This window comes from Lactuca saligna, chromosome 9, assembly GCF_052625555.1.
Source record: "Lactuca saligna cultivar CGN05327 chromosome 9, ASM5262555v1, whole genome shotgun sequence".
Classification (NCBI taxonomy): Eukaryota; Viridiplantae; Streptophyta; class Magnoliopsida; order Asterales; family Asteraceae; genus Lactuca; species Lactuca saligna.
Window position 1 is genome coordinate 187381499 of NC_136425.1, and position 22080 is coordinate 187403578.

Consider the following 22080-nt stretch of genomic DNA (forward strand, 5'->3'; position numbering starts at 1 on the left):
TGAATAATAGATGGTTGTTAGAAGAATAGAGAAGAATGGAGAAGATGAACAGGGGCATCAAAATGGAGAAGATGGACTTTTTAGGGATTTTGGTATTCTTGCTCTGATACCATAAAATACGTTGTATTTTCTATTGATCCACAATGATACAATTGATATCCATATATAAAAAGATCCTATCTCTATTTATGGGATTTATATCAAAAATAAAGGTGTATAATCTAGTTTCTATAACAAACCTTCCTCATATTGAGGAAGGGAATAATCATCGGCTAATAATGACCACTTTGTACACCACTTAGTAGAAAACCCATTCAAGCACTATCTTTCATAATCGGTAACTCTTCCATAAGCAACATAATATATAATAAAAAAGGCTTACATTTAATAGCATCTTTATAGTTGGATGTGTATAAACTGAAAACTATAAGCCCGAGGGCTTAGTGAGCTACCCCCAAAATACCAATACCACACTGGCAATGCCATATCAGTAACAATCAATCAATCAACATGCATATTGGGCCATCGGTCTGACTGGACCGCCCTACTGGGCCTACAGTCTATCTGAATCTATCCCGAGCCTTCGGCATGACTGGTCCACCACGTGGGTCTGCAGTCTCCCCGGACCGCTCTTAGGGTATGTTGGCCTTCAGCACAAAGCAGGACCGCCTCAACCCAAACACAAGCAAATAACCATGTGCGCATAACTATCATATATTATCATATACAAACATCAAACATATCTATCTCACTAATCATCAATCATAGAATTCTCTCGTAACTAGAGTACTGACCTAGCAGGTCACTAACATAGCAATCCTTACGGATCATAAGAGCATAACATACGGTCTACCCTGATTCCGATCTAACAGATCATAACCACATGTAGCATACCATAACAATAACAACTAAAAGGGCTAGCCTTGGTGTCGTAGACCCTATCGATATAGTGAGGATAACTCACCTTGCAAATGTCGTCTCGGAAGATAAACTCCAACTCTCGGATCACTTGACACAAGCTCCACCACCTATGATCATAGTACAATATACTCATAAGTCCTTAACCTTATAAGGTACTCTATAACCCACCGGTCAACCCTTGGTCAAAGTGAAAGTCCCCAGTCAAGGTCAACAGTCCATGTTGACCCCAACTCGCCAAGTACCCTCGGCTACTCGCCGAGTTCCTTGAAGTACAATCCAACTCACTAAGTCATCGGGGTGACTCGTCGAGTTCCTTTGACTCTCGTTCAAACTTTAAGGCCACCCGTCGAGTTCCCTCCTTACAACTCGACGGATACACACGCATACATATTCTAAGGAAAACTCATCCAACTCACCGAGTTGTTCTTCAACTCGTCAAGTCTTATGGTAATCTTCATCGGACTCACCGAGTTGTTCATCTAATTCGTCGAGTTCACGACCATCTTCATGTGACTCGCCGATTCAACCTTGCAACTCGTCGAGTCCATTCAGTCCTCTTTCCATACAAACTTGTTTTGATCCATGCGGCGGCTCCAACTCACACATCCAAGCTTCTAGGGCATGCTTATCACGTAAAGTTGCAAACTTTACGTGCATGCATGGCTATAAAGTCTCTAAATGCCTATTTTAAGTTCTTAATGGAACTTTATGCTCAAGAGGGACCTTAATTATGACCCTGTAACATCCCAGAATCGCAAGAGTAAAGTTGAAGGGCTAAAAGTGTAAGTTTTAGAGGGTGACTCGGCGAGTCCATGGATAGACTCGGCGAGTCAGGTCGTGGCTATGGTCGCGTGTCTAGTGGCCTACTCGGCGAGTCCAAAAATGGACTCGGCGAGTAGGTGTTGTATGGAGAAAACCCTAATTTTCGGGGTTAAGCCCTATATAAAGAGCATTATACCCCTAAACAGCCTCCCTTATCCCCCCATTGAGTTCCAGAAACCCTAAATTCGTGGAGAGTTCATTTGTGGAGCAAATTAGAGCTTGGAGAGGTGTTGTTTGAAGAGATCTTGAAGGAGAAGTGGCTTGGATCAAAGGGATTTGCTTGGATTCGAGTTTGGTTGCTATTGAGGCACCTTTTGGAGGTAACACTTTCGTTCTTGGGCTGTATCTTCCTAGTTTCATCATTTTGGGGTTTGTGGGGAGTATATCTTGGAATGTTTTGGAGTTTGGAGGTTAGATCTGAGGTTGCTACCTCAGATCTGGAATATTGAAGGCCTAGAGTGCATTAAAGTTCCTATGTTTGAGTGCTTAGTGAAGCCACCATGTCCCAAACCTTGGTTCTAAGGTGAATAAGGCTTAGATCTCCTTAGATTCACGTAAAGTTTGCCACTTTACGTGATGGATGGATTGTAGGAGGTTGGATCTATGTTTTGGATCAATTGCATGGCCTGAGATGCTTCTGTGTGGATTCAGACCGGTGGTACTCGACGAGTCACATGGGTGGACTCGACGAGTTGATTGAAGATGGCCTGGAACTCGACGAGTTGGAAGAACAACTCGGCGAGTAGCTTGAAGATAGCCTTGGACTCGACGAGTCCATTTGGACTCGGCGAGTCTTGTCGAGGAAGTCCCAATATTTCTGGTTGAGTCAATGAATCGGTGAGTCAAGGGATGACTCGGTGAGTTGGGTGCGAGTGGACTCAGAGTTGTTGGACTCGACGAGTCTTGGGGTAACTCGGCGAGTTGGGTCGCTGATTGAAGGAAGTTCTGAGCATATGGACTCGGCGAGTCATCGGGTTGACTCGGTGAGTAGGGTCAGTCAGGGGTTGACTTTGACTTGTCCAAGGTTGACCAGTTGTCTTCCAAGGGTATTTTGGTAATTAAGGGTATTTATTGAGTTGTATGTTTTGATGTTCAGTGGAGGATTTCGTGTCAGAGTTCGGAGCAGCGGGATCTTATCCTTTCAGCCGACAGTTTCGAGGTGAGTTATCCTTACTATATCAATAGGGTCTAAGGCACCAAGGTCGGCCCTTTATTGGTTTGAGATTCGGATATGGTTATTATGTTATTGTTTGATATGTCTGCATCCCGGTAGCTAGGATGGTATATGATGGAGACCTAGTTAAGGTCAGTTTCCCGATATGTAGAGTGATGTTATGCTAGTGACCGGTTAGGTCGGTAACCTGGTTAGGGTAATGATATGCTATGTGATCTGCTTGATTGGTTTGTTGGCTATGACTGTTATATGACTGTATGTTATGTGCACATGGTTGTTTGGACTAGAGATGGGTTGAGGCGGTCCTGCTTTGTGCTGTAGGCCAAGATACCCAGGGCGGACCGGTTGTTCCGAAGGCCCAGCGAGCGGTCCGGATCGGCTGTAGGCCCCACGAGGGCGGACCAGACGTGCCGAGGCTCGGAGAGTGGACCAGGTAGACTGAAGGCCCGGTGCGGGCGGACCAGTCATACTGTAGACTTAGAGAGTGGACCAGGTGGGTTGAAGGCCCGGTGCGGGCGGACCAACCACACTGTAGACTCGAAGGACATGACTAGACTTGGAGGGTGGACCCGGTGGACTGAAGGCCCGATGCGGCGGACCAGTCACACAGTAGACCCGATATGCATGGCTGTTCTATGTTATGTTATGTTATGTATGCTTTTATGTTATGGGCCGGAAGGCAATATGTTTTGGACCGGAAGGTCGTAGCCCGGAAGGTCGTAGCCCGGAAGGGCGTATATATGGTTGGTATTTTGGGGGTATCTCACTAAGCTTTCGGGCTTACAGTTGTGGTTTAATGTTTTTCAGGTTCTTCAGGAGACTGTGGCAAGGCAAAGGCGTGATCGTACCGTTCCACGCGTTTATGTTTTATAAAATGAACCTGGGAATACTCTGATGAATAATGTATTGAAAACCTTTTTGTAATAATGTTATTAAAATGGATTGTTTTGAAAATTTTAAATTGGTTGGATTTTTCGGTTGTTACAAGTTGGTATCAGAGCCTTGGTTTGAGTGAATTGGAGGAACATTCGTGTGACTCCTATCTCAAATCAAGGAGAGTTTTAAAGAGAGAAATTTAAAATGGTTTTCAATTAAGTAAAAAGGAGGATGCGGAGGTACGATCAGCCGGAGCCAGTAAGTAACCCCAAAATATCATACATGATAATTGTTTTATTGAGCTTTGATAGAACAGCATGCTAGAGTTAGGCTAGGGATCTTCAGGATTTCTTGATGAGTTGCCTGCTTTATGATGCCTTCTAGCCTAGGGTTCCTTGTGAGAGATTTCTAGTGTTCCTCTAGTTGTGAGGATAGGGCATTGTTATGTATGTTGCTAGGGTGTTGTGGGAGTACTTCATACAAATATGGGTTGGTGTGGAAGGTAGTATGGGCCCGTACTACTGAAAGCACAGACCCATACGCGTATCAGGGAAACCATGACCTCTAGGGTTGGGATGAGAGTTGGTTCCCGGGATAGTGGAATATGTTATTTGGTGTTTTATTTTCAGTATGGAGATTTCAGGGTACGCTGGGAGTGGATCCGGGTCTGGATCAGGAGCAGTAGAGGGAGTTCCGGGTGGGTCTGTACAACCCGAGGTTGTCAGCCAGATGAGTACGCACGAGTTGGATGCAAGGATTCGTGAGATCTTGCATGATGAGGTTGCTGCATTGTTTCGGGCTGAGCTGCCGGAGTTGTTTGGGTCGATCAAGACCGCCATGGTGGAGTATTTTGATGAGCGTTATGCGGCTCTCACGGAGACGGCTGCCGCCGCGGCTACCGCAGCAGTAGCAGCGGCAGGGGGAGGAGCCAGTAGAGGTTTTCAGTATCGGGACTTCGATAATACGAAGCCTCCCACCTTTGATGGAGTTCAGGATCCGATCGTTGCTATGAGATGGTTATCAGATGTGGAGGGGTGTTTCTTCACGTGTTCGTGCCCTGCTGATCAGAGGGTGAGGTGTGCTCTGAATCTGTTGAGGCTCGGAGCAAAGGATTGGTGGAGATTGACCACGGGGTCGTACTTGGATGCGCAGAGGGCTGTGATTTCATGGGATCGGTTCAGAGAGATGTTCAGCACTCGTTATGTTCCGCAGGTCGAGAGGGAGAGGTTGGCTCAGGAGTTCTTGGAGCTGAAACAGGATTCGGAGTCGGTGACGGAAATCACCAGGATGTTTACTGAGAGGGCGATGTTTTGCCCTGAGTTCGCTTAGGAGCAGGCTCAGATGTCCCGATATCTGAGTATGCTAAAGAGGGACATCAGAAAGTTTGTGTCTGCGCAGAGGTGCGAGACTTTGCTGGAGTTGCAGGAGGCCGCCAGGCGGCGTGAGTTAGAGATTGAGTTACAGATGCGTAAGTTGAGGCAAGCTCCGGTTCAGTCGCAGCCGGCGACGAAACGAATTAAGACCGTTGATTCCAGGATGGGAGATTAGGGTAGCCACGTCTGTGGAAAGTGTGGAAGGGGTCACGCCGGAGTTTGTCGGTCCGGTGGTGCATGTCGCAGGTGCGGAAAGGAAGGGCATTATGCGAGGGATTATCGGCAATCAGTGCCGGTTCGGGATTTGAGGATCTGTTATCATTGTCATCAGGTTGGACACTTGAGGGTCAACTGTCCACAACTTGCTGCAGGATCGATGCAGGCTCCAGCACCGGCCACTTTGAGGATCACGGGTGGAGGTCAGGATGGAGCGGTGCCCCCAAGGGCTTAGGGTCGTGCTTTTCAGCTTGCAGCGGAGGAGGTTAGAGCAATGCCGGATGCAGCTACGGGTATGTTTCTTCCTTGTTGTCTTGTTCATTTATGATTATTGTGGAGTATCGTTATCTGCTAGTCTCGTTGGATGGTTATGGAATTGTGTTTCGGGTTTACATGTGGTATCCGTTGTTCCTTGAGGGTTTGGCGACTTGTGTTCGGGTTTTCGTTTTGGTTATCTTGGTGAGGATTAGTGGCGGATGCGGCGTTGGTTGGAAGGGCGGGTAGCTTCTCCAGTCTAGAGATGGATATTTGAGGATTTGGGTTCCTTTCGAGTGGGATGTTCAGTATGGAAATATGATCTGTATGAAATTGTCAGTGCTGGTGAGAAGCAAGTTGCGTGTAAGTGTTGGGTTTCTGCAGGGTTGTTTTGGGAGGTTGGTGATGGCGACCGGTGGTTAATAGTCAGTGTCTTAAGTGGGGGAGAATTGGAGATTCTCCGGATGATCGTTGGGTCTGAGAGGTTGTCTAGCTGCTTGGGGAAATTCAGCGATATTTCTATCAGTCGGGAGCAGGCTTGTATGGGTGAGTAACAGGCGTGCGGGGTGGAATACAGACCTAGAGCAGTTGATTGTGGAAGGCTAGGGAGCAGGCCGGGATCGAGTATGTATGATGGAGATAGAGTTCGGAACCCCTAGAGGGCTAGAACGGTATGCACGGGAGGATTTCCCGAAGGGATAGTTCGGAATGATGAATGTTAGTTGAGCGGTCCGGATAGACTGAAGGCCAATAGGCGTACCAGTCAGGCCAAAGTCTCGGAGGACGGTCCAGCCAGACTGAAGGCACTGAGAGCGGTCCAGATTGGCTGAAGGTTCTGAGAGTGGTCCAGATTGGCTGAAGGCCTGGTGAGGCGGTCCAGTCATGCTGAAGACTCTATGAGTACTGTTGGATCGGTTCGAGGTTATGGATTGGGTATGTCGCAGTGTGTTTGCATTAGAAGGTCTGGCCCCGGGCAGTGATCTTGATGAGTTGAGATAGTGCATGGGCTTGAGAGTCCCTGCGATGCGATTCGAAGTATGTATGTTGGATGGATAGCGGATACGCTATGAAAGGGAGGTGTAGCATTGGGCGAGCACCGCGGCACTTGTCAGAGTGACATTATGGTCGAGTGGATTCCTTGGTAAAGGAAGAGAGAGTGAGGTGTAACTCCGAGAGGGAGTGCAAGTTCACGGAAGTGAAAGCGGCAGAGTAGAGTTATGATTAGAATGATTCGAGTATGGTTATTGAGCAGTATGTTTGCGGCAGTGGAATAAAAGGCTCATCCAGTTTGGGATGTCTGCGGAGGCCGCGGAAGGAATTCCGCAAGTGTAGAGCCAAGAGGCTCGGAAAGGATGCAGGGAGAGAGTCTTGGACTCTCAGTGTGATTCTGATCAGGGTATTGGGTATGTATTAGTGGTTCATCATGGGAATGTTTGAGGATATCGTCAGTGTATCGAGTTTTCTCAGCCCGAGGGTGCTAGAGCGAGATCAGCATGTGTGTGTGACTGCGAGAGGAGAACTCGGGGGAGTTGCTCCAGAATGGAAGAATGGGTCTTTCGGTTGTCATGGGATGGGTCGAGTGGAATTCGGATCGGGGATCCGATGGTTCGTGGCTTTATAGCCATATGAGTCAAGTGAAAGATGAGAATTGGAGCAGTAAGGCATCATGGGTAATTCTCGGTTGTTGAGTGTGGATTATCTGAGAGTACAACTGGTGCCCGGTTTGAGTAGGTGGAGGGGACACCGTATGGAAGGAGAAAGTGAGCTTCTGGTTTCTATGATTGTACCTTGAGGGACTTGGTTCGGTCAAGGTCAGGTGGCGCGTCGTGGGAAGTAATTTGAAGATGAGATGTCGTCGGCTTCGAGGACGAAGCCTAATTTAAGTGGGGGAGAATTGTAACATCCTGGAATCGCAATAGTAGAGTTGAAGGGCTAAAAGTGTAAGTTTTAGAGGGTGACTCGGCGAGTCCATGGATAGACTCGGCGAGTCAGGTCGCGGCTATGGTCGCGTGTCTAGTGGCCTACTCGGCGAGTCCAAAGATGGACTCGGCGAGTAGGTGTTGTATGGAGAAAACCCTAATTTTCGGGGTTGAGCCCTATATAAAGAGCATTATACCCCTAAACAGCCTCCCTTATCCCCCCCCCCCCCCCCCATTGAGTTCCAGAAACCCTAAATTCGTGGAGAGTTCATTTGTGGAGCAAATTAGAGCTTGGAAAGGTGTTGTTTGAAGAGATCTTGAAGGAGAAGTGGCTTGGATCAAAGGGATTTGCTTGGATTCGAGTTTGGTTGCTATTGAGGCACCTTTTGGAGGTAACACTTTCGTTCTTGGGCTGTATCTTCCTAGTTTCATCATTTTGGGGTTTGTGGGGAGTATATCTTGGAATGTTTTGGAGTTTGGAGGTTAGATCTGAGGTTGCTACCTCAGATCTGGAATATTGAAGGCCTAGAGTGCATTAAAGTTCCTATGTTTGAGTGCTTAGTGAAGCCACCATGTCCCAAACCTTGGTTCTAAGGTGAATAAGGCTTAGATCTCCTTAGATTCACGTAAAGTTTGCCACTTTACGTGATGGATGGATTGTAGGAGGTTGGATCTATGTTTTGGATCAATTGCATGGCCTGAGATGCTTCTGTATGGATTCAGACCGGTGGTACTCGACGAGTCACATGGGTGGACTCGACGAGTTGATTGAAGATGGCCTGGAACTCGACGAGTTGGAAGAACAACTCGGCGAGTAGCTTGAAGATAGCCTTGGACTCGACGAGTCCATTTGGACTCGGCGAGTCTTGTCGAGGAAGTCCCAATATTTCTGGTTGAGTCGATGAATCGGTGAGTCAAGGGATGACTCGGTGAGTTGGGTGCGAGTGGACTCAGAGTTGTTGGACTCGACGAGTCTTGGGGTGACTCGGCGAGTTGGGTCGCTGATTGAAGGAAGTTCTGAGCATATGGACTCGGTGAGTCATCGGGTTGACTCGGTGAGTAGGGTCAGTCAGGGGTTGACTTTGACTTGTCCAAGGTTGACCAGTTGTCTTCCAAGGGTATTTTGGTAATTAAGGGTATTTATTGAGTTGTATGTTTTGATGTTCAGTGGAGGATTTCGTGTCAGAGTTCGGAGCAGCGGGATCTTATCCTTTCAGCCGACAGTTTCGAGGTGAGTTATCCTTACTATATCAACAGGGTCTAAGGCACCAAGGCCGGCCCTTTATTGGTTTGAGATTCGGATATGGTTATTATGTTATTGTTTGATATGTCTGCATCCTGGTAGCTAGGATGGTATATGTTGGAGACCTAGTTAAGGTCAGTTTCCCGATATGTAGAGTGATGTTATGCTAGTGACCGGTTAGGTCGGTAACCTGGTTAGGGTAATGATATGCTATGTGATCTGCTTGATTGGTTTGTTGGCTATGACTGTTATATGACTGTATGTTATGTGCACATGGTTGTTTGGACTAGAGATGGGTTGAGGCGGTCCTGCTTTGTGCTGTAGGCCAAGATACCCAGGGCGGACCGGTTGTTCCGAAGGCCCAGCGAGCGGTCCGGATCGGCTGTAGGCCCCACGAGGGCGGACCAGACGTGCCGAGGCTCGGAGAGTGGACCAGGTAGACTGAAGGCCCGGTGCGGGCGGGCCAGTCATATTGTAGACTCAGAGAGTGGACCAGGTGGGTTGAAGGCCCGGTACGGGCGGACCAACCACACTGTAGACTCGAAGGACATGGCTAGACTTGGAGGGTGGACCCGGTGGACTGAAGGCCCGATGCGGCGGACCAGTCACACAGTAGACCCGATATGCATGGCTGTTCTATGTTCTGTTATGTTATGTATGCTTTTATGTTATGGGCCGGAAGGCAATATGTTTTGGACCGGAAGGTCGTAGCCCGGAAGGGCGTATATATGGTTGGTATTTTGGGGGTATCTCACTAAGATTTCGGGCTTATAGTTGTGGTTTAATGTTTTTCAGGTTCTTCAGGAGACTGTGGCAAGGCAAAGGCGTGATCGTACCGTTCCACGCGTTTATGTTTTATAAAATGAACCTGGGAATACTCTGATGAATAATGTATTGAAAACCTTTTTGTAATAATGTTATTAAAATGGATTGTTTTGAAAAATTTAAATTGGTTGGATTTTTCGGTTGTTACAGACCCAAACTGCAACTTTATGCTTCTAGAATCCAAGGAGGGTCCAGATCTGAAGTTACAACCTCAGATCTAGCCCATAGCTCATCTTTCCAACTTATTATCTCACCAAAACCCTAAACTCAACCAATAGAAGATATTCACAAGGAAAAAGGTGATGTGGTTACCTCCAGAAGATGATAACTGAGATAAGAGTTGATTCCCACACTCTACTTGCTCCAATCTCCTTCTTCTCTAAGCCTTCTCCCTCCAAAGATTCTCTTTTCAAGCTTCAAACACACAATGGGCACACACACACACACGCGTATTAGGGTTTTAAGGGGCTCTCAAAGACTACAAAGAGGCCAAAGGAGGTTGAGGATCCTTTAAATAGAGGTGCAAACCCCGGGATTTAGGGTTTCATCTGCCAGCTCCTACTCGCTGAGTCCCAATATGGACTCGTCGAGTAGGTCACTTAACACGCGATCCCACCCCGCTGCTACTCGACGAGTAGGTCAACCAACTCGTCGAGTAGAGCTTAACCCAATAAATCTTATTTAAACAATACCTGAGAATAGGGGCGTTACAAATTTAATTACCAAAACCACTCGTTAATGAAAAACCGGTCACAATCAATCATCCCTGGTCAACTTGTCATTCATGAACTATCTGAATCCATAAGTATGGGGCATACATATATATTAGGCTTAGAACCTGTTTTTATATATATATATATATATATATATATATATATATATATATATATATATATATATATAGAGAGAGAGAGAGAGAGAGTGTGTGTGTGTGTGTGTGTGTGAGAGAGAGAGAGAGCTAGGTTCAAATGTTTCTAGAAACTATTATGTACATGTATGCACCAATGAGAATTGAGGAAATAGTAAATCATTAAATAGATCATGTAAGGGTATTATATTAATCTTTGCATATTTAATTATGGTAGATAATTAATATATTTATTATCCCTTTAAATATGGGATGTCAAAGTCAAAACTTGTAGAAAAGCCTACAATTGTCGCTGGCCTTCACACAATCACCAAAAACATCAGCCGACGACCACAATCCTCAACGGAACTCTTCACTGCAGTCCTGAACTTGGCACCGCCATTCAACCCTAAGAGCATTGTTGTAACCGTTTCCATCATCACTTGATTTGAAGAAGACGTCTGGTTCTCCATTATGAAGAATTTTAGGTATGAGATATTCAAATATCGAAGGAAGCTTCATACTCAACCAATCGATGTTTGTTGTGAAATCCAAGGTTAGAGATTTTCCTTATTCCTTTATTTAGTGTTTAATCTCATAATAAAAATATCACTTACCTCTATTGTATAATATTGATATTGATTATCAATATTTTGAAATAACATATTCAAGCATAACTAATTACTATGAATAATTATTTTGTCTATTAGTAGAACAAAGCTAAATTAACTAGCATCATTTACAAATGTCATAGGAGGGATGACCTCCGGTTTTGGTTTATAAAAAAATTTATAATTTTTTCAAGTTATATGTAAATGAGGATTTGTAATTTAATATTACAAGTTTTATTATTATTACAGGTGTATCATATGTAATCATATTTTATTATTACATAGTTTTTTATGGGTTTAGGTTTTGAAGAGGCTACCATTGATGTAGAATCGAGTTCAAGAAGATACGAACACATATAATGAATGTTATTTCAAAGCTGCAAATTCTTTCAAAATGAGCTAACACAATATTCTTTGAGGATGAGGTTAGTAACACTTATTGATTTGATGTCTATTATTCTGACAGACATGGTAAATGAAAGTGTAAGAATTGATTGAAAACCTTTTAGCAAAAACATCATGGGGCAATAAATACATTCTATGAGCATTCATTAGAGAGCATTCTCATAGAATATCATTGTTATAAGAACCGTTTGCTAAATTTTACTATTTTTTCTATTTGTACAAAAATTGCAAGATTGTTAAATTGCAAATTGTTGGTTTGTTAAGTTTTATCATCTAGAAATACGATTGCAAGTTGCAAGTAACACGTTTTTAATTCTTTATAGTGGCAATTAAAGTTACAACTAGCAAAATTGTATTCTATGTATTTTGCTAGAATATATTCTATGTATTCTGCTAGAATGTATTATATATATTCTGTCATATTCTAGGTATTTTGTCAGAATATATAAAGTAATAACATGTTCTTAACCATTCGTAGTTTTTGTTTTATTTGTGATAGGATGGCTGAAAGAATGTGTTGAAGACCTAATAGAAATAACTTGAAGAATGCATAATAGATTGATCATACTCAAAGTTAAAGAATGTTGTTATTTTTCAAGGATTTTATTCATTTTTGTTGATATTCTTTTAGAATATGTATAATTATACTAAAATGTATACGACTATTAGTCTGTAAGAATATGTATATATTTGTATTTAAGTTAGGATATATAAGAATATATTAGAATGTTGTTATTTTTCAACTAGGGATTCAAGAATCTGTGATTCTTCAATAATATTTGAATAGAATAAAATTATGAAAGAACATCATTATAACAAAAAACATTATGACGGAATAAAATCGATTACTTTTACAAATTATGTTAGAATTAATTTAAAAATTCAGATTTTAAAAAATAAAGGAATTAATTATCCCTAAAAATCCGAAAATTTCCTTTTTTTTAATATAGGTTAATTGACTAAAATGCCCTTATGCTGAAATTTGTGTGATTATATGGTACATGTTACCCTATTGTAATATTATAGACCTTCAGATCATAACATTTGATTCTATTGCATCCGGTGGTTCAGATCTGTGCATTCTGACATACAATAGTTAGTAAAAACAAAATAATCCAAGTTTATATATATATATATATATATATATATATATATATATATATATATATATATATATATATATATATATATATATATATATATATATATATATATATATATCAACTAGACTAGAACAATTAGGATGTTATTAGTTCGATTAATATCTATAACAACATGATCCTTTCTTAATTTTAGATTAGAAAAACTAGGATGTTTTAGTTCAATTATTACCTATACAACATCCTTTCATTATATAAGTTCACTCCACCTTCCATCTTGTGATCTTAGGTCATAATACACACAATTTGCTCGTTTCATATAGTTCAAGGGCTTAATGAATCATTATCGTACAGTAATTTAATCTAATTACAAAAACCACTCATTAATGAAAAACTAGTCACTATCAATCATCCCTTCCATCTTGTCAAACCTAGCTAGTTAGCTTCCCAATTTGCACAAAAAATGACGTCTATTGTATAATCTCCTTCATTCAAATCATTATTAAAGAATATTGGACACATAGCTACCAATAAATTCACTTCGTTCATTCAATTTAGAGTTTCGTTTCACAATAATTAAAAACCTTGACACATATATTCACAAGTTCCACCTCAAGATGTATATATAAGTGTAAAATTTAACAATTTCCTTTGATATTAATATCCTTAGACCAAACATGATGTAACACCTTATTTTCACGTTTAATTAGGATTTGATATAAATCGTTGTTTATAAAATTCAAAAAAGAATTATATTAAATTTTAGCCAAAGTAATCGTCACAAAAATGTAGGAAACAACAATACGATTTTCATAGATATATAGAATGCTCAAATTTGACTTCGTATGGAGAAATTATGATTGTTTGAAGTTTTGTGTTCAGACTTATACAACAAAGCGCGTTGTAAAATACAAATCGGAGGTAGATTGCTTATTAGCTTAAGTAATCTAAACGAAAGTCGTAGTGGTCGTATAAACAAGAGCATTCATATAGAGAACGTCTAAATTTGATTTTGTATAAGGAAGTTATGATTTTTAGAATTTTCAACGCAACTGTGTGAGACACAAAAACCGGTTAACCCGGAATAATCGCATGTAATAATCACAGAGACACATAGCATACATATATCCATCAGGCCCCGCCCAACATCGGGTCTTAACCCGAAAAACATATAAACACCGCACATGCGAGAGTCATAGAGACAACCAACATACTAACAACATAATATAACATGGTTCGATATTGGTACCTTCGACCTGCTAAACCCAGTAAGGAAACTCACCTCGAAAAGAGCTTAACAAAGGTCTTAATACATGCATGGGTCAAAATACTCCATACAGTTTGCATTTTTATGATCATGGGGACTAAATGGAGCTAAGATCTAGCATCCGTTACTTCCGGAGTAGATCAAAAGCCCACCTTTAACATAAAAGGCTCAAAAATGCCTAAGAAAAAGCATATAGAATATCTATCATAAATAGACATAAAGATGTGCTCTTTTTACCTCAAAAGCTTGCAAATGAGAAGGTGATCCCAGATCCACAAAGTCAATTTACTTCTCCAAGGGTTTCTCTTCTTCTTCTTCATCTTAAGACACCAAAAATCTCTTTATCAAGCTCAAAAACTCACTAACACACTTAGGGTTTTATTTTCAGGGCAAGGGGAGGTGGAGGATGGTCTAAAATGTCCAAGCGATGAGTTTAAGACGTTTAAATAGGGTACAAACCCTAAAAATTAGGGTTTGTCTTAGACCTGCGTACGCCATGCATACTCCACGTACGCCCTGTGTACGTGGGTGGAATCCATGACTATCAAAAGGCTAGTACGCTAAGCGTACTAGCAAATGACCAGATTGATAAGAATTAGCATTAAGGACTAAAAGATGAACTTACCCAAAACTAGAATGTTACAACCTTGGAAGGTCACTTATAGTGTCTTGAAAGCACGATTCCTTATATTGAAAAGATAGGCTACATTTTTGTTGGTTACACAAATGAAAGTTACCATTGCATATTTTGGGCTTCGTTATTTTATATAGAAAAAGGGTTTGAGTGATGAGCTTTTTCTTAAGACGATCAAGTCAATGTGACACTTCAAAATAATCATGTACGAGTTGATGATGATGAGGACAAGGTTCACCTACATGGTAGTACAACGAACTGAGAATACATGACTCGATTACCATATCAAATTGTTGAGTAGTTTATACAACATATATAAAATTGTTTTTAAAAAAACCTTTCTTATGATGATTGTATGAATCAAATTGAAGTATCTTAAAACCAGATTTATTGATTCTTTTTAAACTGCGGATGTATAGTCCACATCTTCTTTTGCATATATGGTTGCAAAATATAGACGATTTACCCTTTTTTTTTTTTTTTTTTTTTTTTCAAAAACAAATAACACTCTAGTACCCGTTCAAGTTTTTATGATAACTTTAAAATCCACATTTTCTCGGTATAATATCAATACAAATACCACAACTTTACTCCTAATCAACAAAATATGCATTTGTTTAAGGGATTTTTTTGGATGATGTATAATAGATACAAAATGTTGTTTCATTGAAAGCGAAATTGAATAAATTGAGCAACAAATACATGAATAAAAAAAAAGTATCACTAGGGATAACGCTCCTAGTTACAAGAACGATGATGACGAAAGAAATTTGTAGAATAACAAAGTTGAGAAGATGATGACATTAGAGAAATTAAATATCGTTCTACTTTTTATTTTTAATTATTTTCTTATCTATGTGAATGGTAATAAATATTATATTTTGATTAAATTAATAATGTTTTAAGATACATGTTATCATTTCATATGCATAGGAAGATGAATCCGAAATTAGTGGGAGGATATTTAATTCTCAATTAAATATTTTATTTTGTTTCTTATTTTCTTTTTTTATTTGATTTTCTATTTTCTTTTTGCACCTTACCTATACTTATTGAAATCATCCAGCCTCGCAATAAATGGGCTGGGCCAGGTTCTTCCGAAAGAGGGAAACTATACCCATTTCGACATATGGTAGTCCAAAGCCTATAAACCTGACCCGGCTTCTCTTCCTTCCACCTCCCTCCCTCTCTCCTTTTCAAACGACCTTTGTATAAACCTTCAATGGCGTAAGCATACAGCTGATTTCTGCCTTAAATTAGGGTTAAATTCAAGACCAACTTACTCTGGTGTACTTCTAGTTCCGCTCAAATGTCTACATTTGGTACCGCTACCGCTTCCAACACGAATCCAAACAAGTCCACTGAGGTAAACCCAAGAGTACATTAATCCAAATTTCATATCTCCAATTCAAGAATTTGCTCTTTTGTCGTATATATATGTATAATATTTTGTGTACTTTCTGTTTTATCGTTGTTATATTGTTTAGTTCTTCACCCAATGCAGATTGTTGTTCTTAATTAGAACCACGCCTCCTGAATTGAAACCTAATCGATCTTTTATGTTTTATTTTGTATTTCTTGTCACCGTTGTAATGATTACTGGTTGTATATAGGTTGTATCACCTCCTACTGATGCTGTATCAAGCCTTTGTTTCAGTTCCAAAGCGAATTACCTTGTTGCAACTTCATGGGATAACCAGGTTTGCGCGAAGTTACACAATTTCATCCCTTTATCACTCATCTACTTGTTTCCATTTGTTTTCTTATTTCCACTAAACTATGGAACGATTGCAGGTGAGATGTTGGGAGGTAACCAAAAACGGAACTTCACTTACCACAGTGGCAAAGACATCAATGGCTCATGAACATCCGGTAACCCTAACTTCTTCCACTCCCAAAATCTCTACATCTTCTTCTGATTTTGACAATTGTTCCCTTGTTGTCCCCTTTTTTTGAAGGTTTTATGCTCGACATGGAAGGATGATGGAACAACAGTGTTTTCTGGTGGCTGTGATAAACAAGTGAAGATGTGGCCATTGTTGTCTGGTGGCCAACCAACAACTGTAGCAATGCATGATAGTCCAGTAACTCAGGTTGCATGGATTCCAGAGATGAGCCTTTTAGTATCTGGAAGCTGGGATAAAACTCTAAGGTGTGTAATTAACTTGAAAAAAATGTTATATTGTTTGTGTTTATGATTCTTTTTTAGTTTTTGTTATGATACTTTTTTGTGTTATGTCATCTTTTTTAGGTATTGGGATTTGAGACAACAGAATCCAGTCCACACACAGCAATTACCTGATCGTTGCTATGGACTTACAGTGAGACATCCTTTGATGGTTGTTGCAACAGCAGATAGAAATCTTATAGCATTCAACTTACAAAATCCTCAGGTAAACTGTTTTTATATAATTCATACATTCGGGTATCTGAAGCCACATTTTGTATCTTTTTCAAGATAGTTTTTGGTATGATGGAATTGGACACAAAATGCAGTGGTATACTGACTATTGACTATTCCCATTACTTTGCTTAGCCTTATTCCATTCCATTCATTTCATTCTTATTCCATTCCATACAACCAAACATACCCTAATTGGCAAAAGGTCAAATGAGTTGTCTTTTTATATTTAACAGGCGGAATTTAAAAGAATCGTCTCCCCCTTAAAATACCAAACTAGGTGTGTTGCTGCTTTTCCTGATCAACAAGGTTTCTTGGTATGTGTTTTATCGTATTATTTCTTCTATTTTAGTAAAACAAATACATCTGTAAACTGAAATAATGTTTAATTTTGGTTTATAGGTGGGGTCCATTGAAGGAAGGGTAGGCGTGCATCATCTTGATGAACAACAAAGTAGTAAAAATTTCACATTTAAATGCCATAGAGAAGGAAATGAAATTTATTCTGTCAATTCTCTTAACTTCCATCCTGTAAGATATCTTTTTTACTTATTCACTCCCTTAAAAACCCTCAATTCCAAACCCCAAACCCTAAACCCTAAATTGTTTGTCTTTTTTTTTGTTCAGGTTCATCAAACTTTTGCAACTGCAGGATCTGATGGTGCTTTTAACTTTTGGGACAAAGATAGCAAACAAAGATTAAAGGTATCTCCATGAAAACCCTCTGTAATTTTTGGTTTCAGAATTTTTATATTTATGTAAACAAATTTGATAGATGACTTAACGAAAAGATTAAAAAAAAACGTGAATTTTTTTTTGCCTAATAATTTTTTTACTTATGTAATGATATGATGCAGGCAATGTCGAGGTGCAATCAAGCTATACCTTGTAGTAGCTTTAACAATGATGGCTCCATATATGCTTATGCGGTATGATTTTTTTTAATATATTGTATTTTTTTTTTGTTATAAAATTGTTTTTTGAGATTTTGTTAGATTTTTTATTTATGTGATAAATATGTGAAGGTATGCTATGATTGGGGCAAGGGTGCGGAAAATCATAATCCATCAACAGCAAAAACCTCCATTTACTTGCACTTGCCTCAGGTACAATATTTTAAACCGATTTATGTGGGGCCCCTTTGTTACAGAAGATGACTTGATATGATAGAACAGATTGTACTGTGTTTGACATGAATTGGACTGTAATTGAGACTTGTAATTATGTTTAATGGGACAAAACTGCAAGTTTTTGTTGAACCAAAAAGATGGGAATACCCTTGACATGATTCTTGTGTGTTGTAGGACTCTGAAGTTAAAGGCAAGCCTCGTGCTGGGACAGTTGGAAGGAAATGAAGATGTGCTTTACTTTTACAAAAAGACCAAATCTGTTTATCATTTTACATTTTTATTTTGTGGGTATTAATTGTAGGGATCGGATCCAGAAAAAGAACAAATAGAGTTTAATTGTTATGAATAGTTAACTAGATGTGGTGTTTTACTTTACTACATCTTATTCCCCTTCATATATGTTGTTTGTGTATGGTCAAATGATGTTTGAGTTTGACCTAACAAGCCTCATGGTAGTCAAAATTAAAAGAGTCAAAAATGTAGTTTAACTTCTAAAAATTGGGAGGGAAATTCTGTTAGACCATAACTAAAAGATGTTAGACCATGACAAAAGGACTGCAACCAGTTAGAGAATGTGAGTGTTGTGACTTGTGAGCATAAATAGAAGCAAGTCAATAGCATTAATTCATTGTCATATTTTCATGAACTTGTAAATAGACCTCTAGAATGTGAGCATATTTAATAAACTCAAGCTATCAACTCGCATCAAATTGGTTGTGTCAAAGTTGTTCGAACCATGGGACACAAAATCTGTAGCTGTTTGTGTCGAAGATTTTGAGCAAAGATAGACACAAACACTGTTAAGATAGACTCGCCTTTAGGTAATGTTCAATCTATGATGCAAAATTTAAATACTATAGTTTGATTGCATGAAGAAGCAAACAAAAGAGCAATGGATCAATCGAACTTGAAGAAACCAGTTTGGGTATGAGATTTCAACTCATTTTAATTAAAAGGGTTGACTTGATACAAAATGGAAACTGAATGAGTAGGGTTAGGGTTGAGAATTTTAGCCCTTGAAATTACCCGCCTATTTATATGCTACATTTTTTTTTATTAAGATATCTTGCACAAACCCAAAACCGAAACCTGATGTAAACAAAAACTTTGAGTTGAATCATTTTGTGATGTGGAAATGACGAAGTTGTCTATGTCAAGACCGTATTTTCAGTTTTTCGTTACACTCTTGTACTCCATATTCCATCACGATCACTCCCTCCTCCCTTCCCCCATCCCTCCTTCTACCCCTAACTCCTGCTCTTTCCACTTTTCCCTTTAAACATATTATGAATTTCACCTTTCCGCCTCCTTAACTCTTACTATTTCAATGCTTAAACCAAACATGATGTAACACATTTACAAGGGATAAACCCTAACATGCAATTCAACACGAAATTGAAAGGAAAATAAATAGATTGACACGACACAACATGATAACTAAATGGGTCAGGTTAGGGTGAAATTCTCTTAGTCCGTTTAATGTTTTGACATGACACCGCATACATGCCATGTCTATGTCCAACAATCAGATCAAATTCAAAGTTTTTCTCCGTTCTTGGCAATTAAGGGAAAGAAAAAGAGCATCGGATTGACCTAAACTTTGAATCATATACCTTAGACTGTTTGTCTTTCTTGTTCATGTTCATCAAATTATTGCAACGGCAGGATCCGATGGTGCTTTTAAGTTTTGGGACAAAGATAATAAACAAAGATTAAAGGTGTCTCCATAACAACCCACAACATTTTTTATTCGTTATTGGGGAAATTTGTGAAGAAAACTAATAGATGACTAAAAGAAAAGATTTTAGAACTGTTTGCATATCATTTTTTAGAACGATGAATATTTATTAAACCAAAACTAGCAAGAAGCTAGAAGAGAACAAAACATAAACTGCATGACAACAAGAGTTGGGTTTTGTAGCCAACCAACACAACTAAAAGAACCCTTCCACCTACTATGACACCAAGCATAAGTCTATGTAACTATACTATCAAAAACAAGGTTTTTTTAGGAAAGACCTTATCAAAAAGTAACTTGTTCCTATAACTCCAAATATGCCACCATATAATCAGGAAAAATGCTTCAAGAAAATCCTTAGCATTCTTGTTAAAATGCAGATTCTCGAACTAGACAAGCCAATCGCCATGGGAAAAAATCGTGGGACGATTTAAACCCCATCATCTCATCATTTTCTCTAAAGAGCTGGTGCTAACGAATATGAACAGAACAAGTGATTAACCGATTCCACACCATTACTACAAACTGGCAACATAAGCTCAGAATATCCGAACCTCTCTTCGAAAGATTAAGTCGAGTAGAAAGCTTATCTAACACTAACTTCCAAGCAAAAACATTAACTTTGATGGGAACAAGCCGCACCCATTTAGTAGGAAACGAAGAAGCGGGTAACAAAAGACTATCAAACAAGGAATGGGTTGAAACAATTGAGAAATCACCCGAATTATTAGGCAACCAAACCCACCTATCCTCCGCTGAAGATAAAGAAACCGGCTGCAAAAGAGAACCAAGAGCTTGCTCTTGAACATTCTTGGCCGCTCTCCTTGGAATCCTGTGAAAAGAATCATTTTTTTTTTAGAAATAGACACGTCTTTATGATACTCTAGCAAGTATAGTCTTGGAAAAGAAACGCACAAAGAAGCTTCTCCCAACCACACATCTTCCCAAAATCTTGTTTTATGACTATTACCAATTCTTTTTTTTACAAAGAACTTTAAGATAAGTGAAGAGTCTCCATAACCAATATAAAAAAAGAGACAAAGGATCTCGTTGGCTAAGCCCTCAGAAAAACCAAAATTATTTTATGGGGGCTAACATTAACTAGAATAGAACTTTAAAAGAAGAGATACACCCTGTAATCCACTCCCTCCAATGCTCCCCAAAACTGAACCCATGAAGAACATCATCAAGAAAATCCCATCGCACCAAATCATATGCTTTTTCAAGATCTATTTTAAAAAGCATCTCCTTTTTTCTTGTTATTACACCAAGAAATTAATTCTTTTAAAATCATTGTGTAATGTCCCAAAATCGAGAGCCAAAAAAATGTTTTAAAGTATTGTAAAAATAGTTTTCGGAAAACATCGTTGTTATTTCAAACATCAAGTCACAAATAACAAGTCTCAAAAACCATATAATCAAATAGTAAAATGTCAGAGTACAATCCTAGGATCCTCAAAGTGGAATTCATGTGTGTGCGATGCGCTGCTACCCTGCTGGCTCCTTCCCCTCAGCTGAAGATGTACCTGAAACCAAAACTAAAAACTGTAACCACAAAGATTAGTAAGTTCCCCCATCACACCATATACCATACAATCATACTTATTGACGGACAATTATATGGTGCCCGACCTACCCATGTCAAGCCATTATGGGGTGCTGACTACCCATGTCAAGCCATTCTGGGGTGCTGACTAACCGTGTCAGGCCATTCTGGGGTGCCTGCCTACCCTCCGGTCTATCTCACCTGGTCATAGGGACTATTTCACCCACTATAACATAATAACATACCATAAACATGCTGTAAACATGCTGTCGGACGTATCTGAGGTGTCCGACCTACCCTTCGGTCCTAACAACCGATCGGGGGACTATGCCCTCCTACTACCACTATCACATAGAACATAATATACTGGCACATAGAACACATCAAGTAATATCAAACCAGACAATTATCACAAAGACAATCATCTCAACTGTAATCAACTACTAGTGGGTCGACCTTGATGCCTTAGACCCACTTCTACTGGAAGGTAACTGATATTGCCACATTTATACATTTTTTAGGCAATATTTATTTACATTTCTATTGATATTTTGGTTATTTGCATAGAATAAAGGTACTTATGAGTTTAAATTGTTATTTTGCAACCAAATAGAAGCATCTTCGAAGATAGGGATTGAAATTGACAGAATATGGAACTTTAGAGGATTGAAGAAAAGAAGAACGAAAAATCACCCAAAAGACGTATTCACGACGTGAAAAATTCATGGTTCACGACGTGAGTAGAGAGTTCTAGAAGATATGCATGCGGGTGGAAGA

At 39.7% G+C, this 22080-nt stretch overlaps 1 protein-coding gene across 1 annotated transcript; it reads left to right on the forward strand.

The window, feature by feature from the left end:
* Window positions 1-15647: 15647 nt before the first annotated feature.
* On the forward strand, window positions 15648-18414 carry LOC145013872 (protein RAE1-like). Its single transcript, XM_078972218.1, has 11 exons — window positions 15648-15854; window positions 16102-16188; window positions 16283-16360; window positions 16447-16640; window positions 16740-16881; window positions 17126-17206; window positions 17292-17420; window positions 17517-17594; window positions 17747-17818; window positions 17915-17995; window positions 18194-18414. Exons 1-11 carry the CDS (start codon window positions 15798-15800, stop codon window positions 18242-18244), a joined length of 1050 nt encoding a protein of 349 aa, XP_078828344.1. The 5' UTR covers window positions 15648-15797; the 3' UTR covers window positions 18245-18414.
* Window positions 18415-22080: the final 3666 nt, after the last annotated feature.